This window comes from Alexandromys fortis, unplaced genomic scaffold (genome assembly GCF_014885135.2).
Source record: "Alexandromys fortis isolate MF-2015 unplaced genomic scaffold, M_Fortis_MF-2015_v1.1 scaffold_219, whole genome shotgun sequence".
NCBI lineage: Eukaryota > Metazoa > Chordata > Mammalia > Rodentia > Cricetidae > Alexandromys > Alexandromys fortis.
In genome coordinates, this window is record NW_026068092.1 from 1,933,829 (window position 1) to 1,945,052 (window position 11,224).

An 11,224-nucleotide genomic window follows, 5' to 3' on the forward strand; every position below is an offset into this window, starting at 1 on the left:
TTTATTATACAATATTCTGTCTGTGTGTATGTCTACAGGTCAGAAGAGGGCACCAGACCTCATTACAGATGGTTGTGAGCCACCATGTGGTTGCCGGGAATTGAACTCAGGACCTTTGGAAGAGCAGGCAATGCTCTTAATCACTGAGCCATCTCTCCAGCCCCCCAGCACTCTGTTTTGATTCTAGTAATTTTGACACAGCCTCCTTAGAAACCTGTTTCTTCTGTTTGTCATGGAGCTTTGATCCTAAGTGCAATGGAGAAAACTTACTTTCTTTCTTTCTTTCTTTCTTTCTTTCTTTCTTTCTTTCTTTCTTTCTTTCTTTCTTTCTTTCTTTCGAGTCAGGGACTCAAAGATAGCTTTGAACTCTTGATTTGCCTGCTTGTGCCTCTGGTTGCAAGCGTATACCACTATGGCCGGTTTACTGCATTACTGGGGATTGAACTCAAGGCTGCATACATGCTACCCAGCCACTCTACCAACTGAACTATACTCCAGCCCCACAGCTTTCAGCTAATGACTGACTGCTTTCCCCATTATGCTGTGTAGAGAATGCTGCAGAGGGCCAGCTCAGTAGAAGCAGGGAGCTATATTAGCAGGTGGTGGTAGGTACCGATTAGAAGAGGAATGGGACACTTGGAAGAGAGGTTACAGAATCCACTTAGGACCTGCAGTCATCCTTTCTTGTGGACACAGAAGAGAGTCAGCTATATGGTTAGTATGATGTCCTGCATGTAGGAGGTAGGAGAAAGGGGACCACTAGTTCAAGGTTACTTTTGGGTACAAATAGAAATTGAGGCCAGCCTGGGCTACATTTGACCTATGGAACCAAGAAGTAGCAAGCAAGAATCAGAGTTCTAAGTTTCAGGTTTTTGTATTTTTATTACCTTTATTTATCTATACCTCTATCTATCTATCTATCTATCTATCTATCTATCTATCTATCTATCTATCTATCTACCTATCTCTATCTATCCTTATCTATCCATCCATCTATCTATCCATCTATTGATCTATCTATCTCTATCTGTCTGACTGTCTGTATATGTGTGTATGTATGTGTGCACCTTTCTTCATTGAGCCATCTTGCCAACCATCCAAGTTTGTCTTGAGCAATTGATTATTAGTGTTATCTTTTTCCCCCTCCAAGACAGGGTTTCTCTGTGTAGCTCTGGCTGTCCTGGAACTCACTCTGTAGACCAGGCTGGCCTCGAACACACAGAGATCCGCCTGCCTCTGCCTCCCGAATGCTGGGAATAAAGGTGTGCGCCACCACTGCCTGGCATTTGGTGCTACTTTTTACTGAGCCTTGGAAACCCAAAGGAGCAGTTTGAGGGAAGAGACAATAATTCTGCCTTAGACATGCTAGCTTTCAGATCTCTACTGACGTTTCCAGTAAGACGTATTTTAGTGCATCGTGGACTGGACTCATACCCCCCTGGCTAGACCTAGATCACTTAAGGGCATGATCTGCCAAGTGCAGAATAAGATGCCTTATCCCATATGTAATTCAAAATAAAATAAACATTAAATGTTAAAACTCCACATTGAGTTGTGGCTGTAGCTCATCAGTAGGTCTTTTGATTGTCTTAGGTTAAGCCTGGAGTTCAACCCACAAAGTTACACACAAAACCTGAATTACCATGTTGCTGTCATTAATGACTTCTATATTTTCTGAATGAAAAATTCTGGATAATTTAATTCAATATGAATTTTCCCAGTCTTTGAAAAATGGTTTCATAGGTAGCCCTGGGTGGCTTGAAACTTTCTGTATAGGCCATATGGGCCTGAAACTGTGAAATGTGAATTGATTTTTTTTCCTTTTTTAAAAAATTTATTTAATGTGCACTAGGGTTTTGCCTATATATATACTCTGTTTCAAGGTATTGGATCCTCTGGAACTGGAGTTATAGACAGTTGTGAGTTGTCATGGGTGCTAGGACTTGAACCCAAGTCCTCTGGAAGAGCAGCCAGTGCTCTTAACTGCTGAGCCCTTTGAATTGATTTGACTCCCCAGCCCCTTGAATCGATTTTCTTGTCTGCTTCCCAAGTGTGCTAGTACCTCTGGCCTAAACTTTTTTTTTTTTTTTTTGAGAAAGGGTCTAATGTAGTCCATGTTGGTCACCAACTCTCTAGGAGGATGACCTCAAATTTCCTCCTGAATGTCCGTCCTACACCACTTGAGTGTTACTATGATAGGGATCACACCCATAAGCTAGCTAGACAGCACTACCAACTGACCCACATCTCTAGCCTCTAAACAGAAACTTTAATGAGTATCTAGCTAGTGATCCAGGTATATACTTCTTGGTAATGTAGCCTGGAGGCAGTTCCTCTGTGTATCTGCAACATAGAAAAGATATACATATATGTATTATATATACACATATATATGTGTATACATCTATCTATCTATCTATCTATCTATCTATCTATCTATCTATCATCTCTCTCTTTTTTATTTCTTTTTGTTTTTGTTTTTTTGAGATCGGGTTTCTCTGTAGCTTTGGAGCCTGTCTTGGAACTAGCTCTGTAGACCAGGCTGGTCTCGAACTCACAGAGATCCGTCTGCCTCTGCCTCCCGAGTGCTGGGATTAAAGGCGTGCGTGCGCCATCTATCTCATCTCTATCTCTGTCCCTATCTCTATCCATATCTGCCTCCAGCTGTCTTCTGCTGACCCATACAGCAACCTTGGTATTCTGCCACCGAATCAGTCAAGTAACTGCATGGTCAAAGGAATTCAGAAACCCTGGGATCCAGAAGCTGACATGACTCAGTGACAGATTAACTCCTGGGGCCAGGAGATTTCAGTAACTTCGGAATCTGTCCACTTTGTGACCACAAATATCTAGTGATTCACAAGTCTCTGCAGCTTTACGCCCAGGATCCGAGTGGAGAGACACACGACCAAAGTCCAGGGGTCCAGAGTCAAAGGGGTCCCTGAGAACCGACATCTGAAAGGTTTAAGACGGGGCAAAGTGACCACAGGCAACTAACCTTGCAGAGAGCGCCACTTAGAGGCCTCTCGGAGCTGGTCGCAATCACCGCCGCTCTGCTCTCTGGATTTCGATTGGCGGGTCCTCAGAAGCGTGGACCAATTAAAAGCCTCCTGGTGTCTCCAGCCCCCTCCCAGCTACCTCCTTGGCTAGTGGGACCGCTCCACAACGATCCAATAGCAGTGCAGGGGGAGCGCGCGCGCGCGCAGACCATTGGCTGCTGCTAGAGGGCGCTGTCAGAGCCGGATTGGCCGGGCTTGAGGACGGAAGCGCAGAGGTCCGGAGCGGCTGGAACCCGGCCGGCTGTCGCGATGCGGGGCGCGAGCCGTGGCGGGGTAGCGGGGACGCTGTTGGCGCTGCTGCTGGCGCTCTCGGTGAGGAGCGGTGGCGCGTCCAAGGCCAGCGCCGGGCTCGTGACCTGCGGGTCCGTGCTGAAGCTGCTGAACACCCAACACAAAGTGCGGCTGCACTCCCACGACATCAAATACGGATCCGGTGCGCGAGAGTGGTGACTGGGACCGCCAGGGGGGCGGAGGGTTAGAGACCAGGTGGTCCTAGTGGGGTCTGTGGGCTGTCAAGAAGCAGGGTAGTTGCGACTCTAGACTCGCTTTTCAGGGTCATGGGAGGCAAGTCCGGGGGATTGAGGATGTGGACGGTCCATTGGGACTTGGGGGTTCGGCGGGGGACTGGGCTGCGGTGAGCCCTTGGGGTGCCTGTCATTAGTGGGGACTGTGGGAGAGGAACTTTTTAGGGTTCAAGGAGAGGATCCGGAGATCTGCTATTGACAGAGACCACGGGGTGGGCTGTCCCTCTTCAGGCAGCGGCCAACAGTCGGTAACCGGCGTGGAGGCGTCTGACGATGCCAATAGTTACTGGCGGATTCGCGGCGGCTCCGAGGGCGGGTGCCCGCGCGGGCTCCCAGTGCGTTGTGGGCAAGCAGTGCGGCTCACGCACGTGCTCACCGGCAAGAACCTGCACACGCACCACTTCCCGTCGCCTCTGTCCAACAACCAGGCAAGCCCCTCTCCTAACCCCGCCGACGCTGCGCGGGCAGGAACCCTAGCTATAGCGGGAGCGATGTAGAGGAGGGGCCCGAAAGGGGACTCAGTCTTCAGCTGCTGTGAAATGGGGGTTTTCTATTTAGAAGTTTATGAAGCTCCCGCCTTGTGTCCTGTCTCTAGGAACTTTCACAGCAGAGTTAGAAGGACTGAGAGAAGTCAGTGCAATTAGCTCCTATTTGGACACAGAGGGACTGACGCAGCAGATAAGTAGTAGGACTCGGAAGGGAGGAGGAACTCAGGCTGGGGCTGAAAGAGACTAGGAGCTTCCCCCAGCCCTTTCCCTCTGTGGAATAGCACCTGCTAAAGCGTGGGGGGGGGGGGTCCCTGTACCTGGTCTGGGAGGAGCATGAGAAGGAACTGACAGTGCTTTGGGAAAGTTTCTGGGGGGATATATTGGTGATAGGGAGCTGGGCCACCAGTCTGGGAGCTTGGGGGACTTGCCTTCACTAGGTTAGCACAGGAGCCCATGGAGAGGAGGTCTTAGCTCCAGGGACCAGTAGGCACTACATAGACTGATACATGTGCTGAGCAGTGGTGGTGCCCCCCTTTAGTTCCAGCACTCGGGAGACAGAGGTAGGCGGGTTCCTGACTTCTAGAACAGCCTTGTCTACAGAGTGAGTTCCAGGACAGCCAGGGCTACACAGAGAAATCCTATTTAACAAAACAAGAACAAAAAAGGACGCTCTGTGCATCTAAAGAAACCTTCAATGAAATGGAAATCTTTGTTTTTTGAGACCAGCTCTCTGTAGAGAGAGCTACATGTAGATAGCCCTGGCTGTCCTGGAACTCACTCTGAAGATCAGGCAGGCCTCAAACACCCAGAGATCTGCCTGCCTCTGCCTCCTGAGTGCTGGACTTGAAGGTGTGTGCCACACCATACCTGGCTAGAGTGTGACTCTTGATGTCCCCTTTCACAGCTGTGGATGCTGAAGGTCAGGGAAAGGATCAGAGGCCCAGGATACTAGGTGCAAGTATTACTGCTAGCCATGCAGCTCAGGGGACTCTGCCCTCTGTGTGACTGTCTTCCATGCCTTCCACTAGGAGGTGAGTGCTTTCGGGGAAGACGGTGAGGGCGATGACCTGGACCTGTGGACAGTACGATGTTCTGGGCAACACTGGGAGCGTGAGGCCAGCGTGCGTTTCCAGCACGTGGGCACGTCTGTGTTCCTGTCGGTCACTGGTGAGCAGTATGGTAACCCCATTCGTGGGCAGCACGAGGTGCACGGCATGTCCAGCGCCAATGCTCACAACACATGGAAGGCCATGGAAGGCATCTTCATCAAGCCTGGAGCAGATCTCTCTACGGGTCATGATGAACTCTGAGAGCTGATGGGAAAGGGGAGGGGGCTAGGTAGGGTTTCTGCAGGGCCACTTTGTCTAAGACTTTGTTTGCAGGGCCCTCAAGTGCCTTTATGATTAAAGAATGTTGGTTTGTGATTATATCTGCTGTAACCCCAGCGATGGTCTGGAGGCACCAGTCATATCTGTCCAAGTTACCTTCTCAATCTCACCTGTCTCTGGGTACTTGTACCTGTTCAAACTTTTTTTTTTTTTAAATGAGATAGTCTCACTGTGAGCCCTGGCTGGCCTGAAATTCACAGAGATCCACCTGCCTCTGCCTCCTGAGTGCTGGGATTAAAGGCGTGCGCCACCACAACTGTTTTTAAAAATCATTTTTTATTACTAGTGTGAGTGCATGTGCTGTGTGTATGTTGTTACCTGTGCCCCGCTGCATGCATGGAAGTCAGAGACCAACTCTGTCCAGCTGATTCTCATCTTCTACCTTTATGTTGGTTCCAGAGCTCAAACTCAGGTCGCCAGGATTGTGTAGCACACGCTTTGACTGCGGAGCTATCTCAGGGGCCCCAAACCCTTTCATGATGCATTATAATGTTGTCCATGCATTGTAATGCTGCCCTAAAGAGTCATCTCACCTGTCTACCCTGCAGTGACCTCCTAGCAATGGACTTCAGTTCCCAGGACTTGAACTTATGCAAGTTTTCTATTGAGGGGCGTTGGCCCCAGGGTCCCTGCCATCTGGCATGGGGCTCAAGCTTTCCAGTCTTCTCATTCTTTGCTCTCAGGACCCCGCTCTTCAGGTGGTTGCAGCAGTCTTGAGATTTTGCACTCCTTTGATCCCAGTACTTGGGAGGCAGAGGCAGAGGAATCTCTGTGAGTTCAAGGCCAGCCTGATCTACAAAGGGAGTTCTGGGACAGCCAGATACTCACACACACACACACACACACACACACACACACACACACAGAGAGAGAGAGAGAGAGAGAGAGAGAGAGAGAGAGAGAGAGAGAGAGAGAGATTTATCTTTGACCGAAGGCCAGTTGCAGATTTTGCCTATCTACTGGAGAGTAATAACTCAGGCTTCCCCAGGGACCTAGAGAGGAAAGAACTAAGGCTGAAGAGATGGCTCAGGGGTTAAGAGCACGGTCTGCCCTTTCGGAGAACTGGCACCCAGTTGTGTCAGGTGGCTCATAACCTGTAGCTCCAGTTTTAAGGGGGTTTCTCACACCCCTCACCTCTGTGGGCATTTGCAGACTTGTTCACAAACTGAGACACATGTAATTTTAAAACAGAGTGAGAAGAATACCTCCAAAGACATCTCAAGGGAAGACAACTCCAAAAAAAAAAAAAAAAAAACAAAACCAAAAAACTGTGTATAGAATTCTGAAGAGGTACAATGTGGGCAGTCAGGGTACTACAATTTAAAGGCACGGATAGAGGGCTGGGGAGCCGAGTTGTGAACTGGTTGGAACTGGTGGGCAGTGGGTACTTGGTGTGCACGAGCTATGGGTAGAGCACTTGCTAGCATGGACAAGGCATGGGGCCCATTCCCAGCACCAAAATTAGATGAAATGGCACACACAATGCAGTCTGCAGTTTAAGTAAATAATAATAATAATAATAATAATAATAATAATAATAATAAATAGGGCTGGAGAGATGGCTCAGAGGTTAAGAGCATTTGATTGCTCTTCCAGAGGTCCTGAGTTCAGTTCCCAGCAACTACATCGTGACTCACAACCATCTGTGATTTGATATGGTGCCCTCTTCTGGCCTGTAGGCAGAGCCTGTATACATAATAAATAATAAATCTTAAAAAAAGAAAAAAAAATAATAACCCAAGCAGAAGAAAGAGAAGGGCCCACATTAGCTCTCTTAGTGGTATGTGTGTGTGGCGCTGGGCTTGGCTGTGTAACTCATAGGAACTTCAGGGAACTGCTGGGGATGGAAAGTGTTGATTTCCTGAGAGACAGAAAAAGTCCCAAGAGACTGGGATGACAGTTGGCTAGAAGAGACTTGGAATAAGGCGGGGAGAGCAGAAAGCACATGGATTTGAGAAATCGACTGACTTTATTTTTGGTTTCTCGAGACAGGGTTTCTCTATGTATCTTGGGCTGTCCTGGAACTCACTTTATAAATCAGGCTGGCCTCTAATGGCCTCTAACTCACAGAGATCTGTCTGCCTCTGCCTCCCTGAGCGCTGGGATTAAAGGCGTGTGCCACCACTGCCTGGCTAACTGTCTTTATTAAAGTGTGTGGGTGAGACAAAAGCTGTCAATTGAATCCAAAGGGGAGAGGTTATGTCTTGGGCCATTACTCCCCTGCCCCTGTGAGACCCTTGTCTTCCCACTGACAAACTTTTGTTTTGAGACAGGGTCTTTCCATGTGACTCCGGTTGGTCTGAAACTCACTAGACCAGGCTGGTTCAGAACTCATAGAGATCCACCTGCCTCTGCCTCCTGGGTGCTGGAATTAAAGGTGTGTGCCACCATCCAGTCAAACTTTTAAATGTTATCTTTTAATTGTGTGTGTGTATATAAATGTGCACATGAGTGTAGTGCCCTCAGGTCAGAAGAGGGTGTTGGATCTCCTGGAGCTGGGGCTACAGATGTGAGCCATCTAGTATGGGTGCTGGGAACCTCATTCAGGCCCACTTTTAACAGCTAAGCCATCTCTCCAGACCCAAAACTCTGGAACTCCATCGAGAAGTCTGCTTCCTCTCCATCTCTTGAGATCAAGAGGATTTGGACGGAAGGAGATGATTGGGAGAGGATTCCAGTAAATGGTGGGCAGAGCTGTGAGACTGAGCGAGGAGGAGAGAAAGGTGCATTGTGGGGCCTTGGTCCACTCTAGTACTCAGTCTTATTGGGGAGTCTCGCTGAGAGAAAGGAGCCAGGCCATGCACCTGCCAAAGTATTCTCTCATTGACTGGGGCTGCCAACTGGGTGCGAACAGTTGCTCAAGTAGCACTTCTTACTTTGTGTATTGGAGAAGGGCTCCACCAGCCAGAAAACCCCACATAGTACCACAGGTGAGCCACGATTGTGGTGGAACATTCCAGCATTGCTACACCCTGTACATGTGAGGGGGGTGCTCTTCCTGTCCACCTAGGCACAGAGGGAGACACTAGAATGCTGATTAGGAGAGGAACTCAAGTGCACAGCAGGTAGAGATCCCGGGTAACCAATATGCTTCTGGCTTCTGGAGCAGAAGAGTTGCTTCCATGCAGAATGCAGAACATGACCAAACCTAAAAGCAGCAGTAGCAGCTGCAAAACACTTCATTTTAAAATTTATATATTTATTTTTTCTCGAGGCAGGGTTCCTCTGTAGCTTTGGAGCTTGCTCTGAAACTAGCTCTTGTAGACCAGGCTGGCCTTGAACTCCCGAGTGCTGGGATTAAAGGCATGCGCCACCACTGTCGGGCTATTTTCATTTTTACTACATGTGTGGGTGTTTTGTCTGCAGAAACCAGAAGAGGGCATCAGAACCCCTAGAACTGGAGTTATAGATGGTTGTGAGACAGCTTGTGGGTGCTGGGAATGAAACCTGGGTCCTTTGGGAGAGCAGTCAACCCTCCTAACCACTGAGCCATCTCTCCAGAGTGGCCCACCCTTGGACAGTAGCTCAGGCTGGTCAGGTTGGTCTTGGTCTTGAACTTCTGATTCTCCTCTCCACTCTCCAAATGCTGGGATTTCTGGGTGTTTTGTTTTACATCAATATGGAGAGGCACAGAGACCCAGGAGGATTACCATAAGCCCAAGGGTAGCCTTGAGAACTCAGTGCATTCTCAGTCAGCCCCAATGGTACAGGGTAGACCTTGTCTCCAAAACCAACAGCATTTTTCCCCCAAAGAAGATAAGACACTGTAGGTACCACTGAGATTATGGCTCAGCAGTTAGGAGCATTGGCTGCTCTTACACAGGACCTGGACTCCATTTCCAACATCCACATGGTAGCTTACTATCATCTATAATTCCAAGTTTCAGAGGATTGAATACCTTCTTCTGGCCTCCCTGGACACTAGGCATGCAAGTAGCACACAGACATGCAGGCAGAACACCCACACATAATTTAAAATAAACTGGGCAACATACGTTCCTGAAGATTGGAAGCCAACTCTTTCTAAAAAAAAACCATTTTCTCAGGGAGCTGGAGAGGTGGCTCAGCGGTTAAGAGCACCGGCTGCTCTTCCAGAGGTCCTGAGTTCAATTCCCAGCACCCACATGGTGGCTCATGACCATCTACAACGGGATCTGTTGCCCTCTTCTGACACGCAGGTGTACATGTGGAGTACTCATACATAAAATTAAATAAAGTTGAAAAAAAATTTCTCTCTGCCATTGAACTGGAGTAAAATATGAGAAGGCACAGATGCCAGTTGCAAAAGCACGTTTTCCCCATCCTCAACACCTGAGTAGAGCTCTCCCTGCTCTGTGTGCTAGGTGATGTGTAAACTTAGCCACTTAGCGCAGAAAGGTCTTTCAATGATCTAACCACAAAGGGGTTTCCAATCTCAACCACATCAGATCATTTCCTTCCTTTACATACGCCAGGGCCTCTCCAGCCCAGCTGGGGGTTTTCTCATGGTGTCCTCTGAAAAGTTGGATAGAAAGAGGGAAGGCCACAGTCTTCGGGTGACTGTCCCATCCTAAAAGAACTTGAGGGCCCATTCAACCGCTGGCGTGGCCAGTGGTGCATACATTTTCCTGGGATCTTAGCACCCTCTTTATTTGGTGAGCTGTGTGGCGAACATGGACGCACCCTCACGAGTATCACAATTCTTACAGAGAAGCAAGCTGGGAAAAGGCGGGTACAGCTCCTTTCCATAAGTTATGAATGAGAAAGTGTTTGTAGAGCTCATTGTTAAAACGGCGGAGCAAAAACTTGGGCGCCTGGCCAATCGGAACCCGGAGGCTATTTTGAAATCTTTCCAGCAGCAGCCAATAGGTGTGCAGGAGGCGAAGCTTGGTGTTGGCGCAAGCCAATGAGGCTGGCGCTGTGCCTGGCTTGAGCCCTGGGGCTCGGCCCTTGGGACTGTCAGAAGGTTAAAGATGGAGCCCACCGGCGAGAGGGTGCCACGAGGTGCGGGGTCGTCCGAGTAGGACAGGGTCGGCGACAACCAAGCAGGATCTCCTTCCACTAACCTTCGCTTTGTCCCCAGCATGAGAACGAGGGGTGTCTGTCCATGTGAGTAGCTGGTCTGAGGTGGGCGGTGCGGTGAGGGTAGGGGCCCTCCCGGGAGGAACTCCAGATGGCATGAAGCCCTCATTCTGCTCCTCCCGGTGGAAGAATCTGTTAGGATGGAATGCAGAACTCATACTGGGGGAACAGATCAACAACCAGGTCTGTAACTCCAAGGGCCTCGCCTTCTAGGAGTGAGCCACCCTTCTTATTCTAGGAAGGAGCTCCAGGCTGAAACAGGGTACAAGGTAGCCCCACTGTGCTTCTCTTGGGGCTGAGCGCAGGTTCTCCTCCTTTGTATGTGAGCCCCCTCGGTGCTTGCCCTTAAGTTCTCTCCTGGGGGTGTATTTCACCAGAATCAGAACCATGTTGGGGAAAGTTTGGCTGCTCTGAAGTTCCTAAGACCCGGAGGACTGGATCCCGGCTGGAATCCCTTCTGTGCTCCAAGAGGTCCCACCCACCTATGGTGGTCGAACTTCCAGCCTTGTACACAATGAGGGTGATGGATTGCCTGCTGGCTGCAGGTGCTCTGACTAGGTTGCACTACTGTGCTCTGAGAAGCAGTGCAATGATATTGTCAAAGCATCTGGGACCAGCCTTGTAGACCACCTCTTCACCTACAACCCTGCCTGCCCCCCTTCCCAGGCCGGGCCCCTCAGGCCTGCATGCCTTTCTTCCCCCCC

General features: G+C 49.4%; 2 protein-coding genes across 5 annotated transcripts in view; both read left to right on the plus strand.

The window, feature by feature from the left end:
- The first annotated feature begins 3,242 nt into the window (after positions 1-3,242).
- Sdf2l1 (stromal cell derived factor 2 like 1) lies at positions 3,243-5,720 on the plus strand. The gene is made up of 3 exons (XM_050122992.1): positions 3,243-3,492; positions 3,815-4,011; positions 5,100-5,720. Exons 1-3 carry the CDS (start codon positions 3,309-3,311, stop codon positions 5,379-5,381), a joined length of 663 nt encoding a protein of 220 aa, XP_049978949.1. The 5' UTR covers positions 3,243-3,308; the 3' UTR covers positions 5,382-5,720.
- A 4,661-nt stretch (positions 5,721-10,381) lies between these two features.
- The window catches only part of LOC126489047 (WAS/WASL-interacting protein family member 3-like), a 16,195-nt gene continuing 15,352 nt past the window's right edge, over positions 10,382-11,224 (plus strand). For 2 of the 4 annotated variants that reach the window (XM_050123042.1, XM_050123044.1), the window contains exon 1: positions 10,384-10,547. The gene's annotated coding sequence lies outside the window, so the exon portion shown is untranslated. Of the gene's footprint in view, positions 10,548-11,224 lie in introns of all 4 variants that reach the window. The other 2 variants (XM_050123045.1, XM_050123047.1) reach the window with 2 other exon arrangements.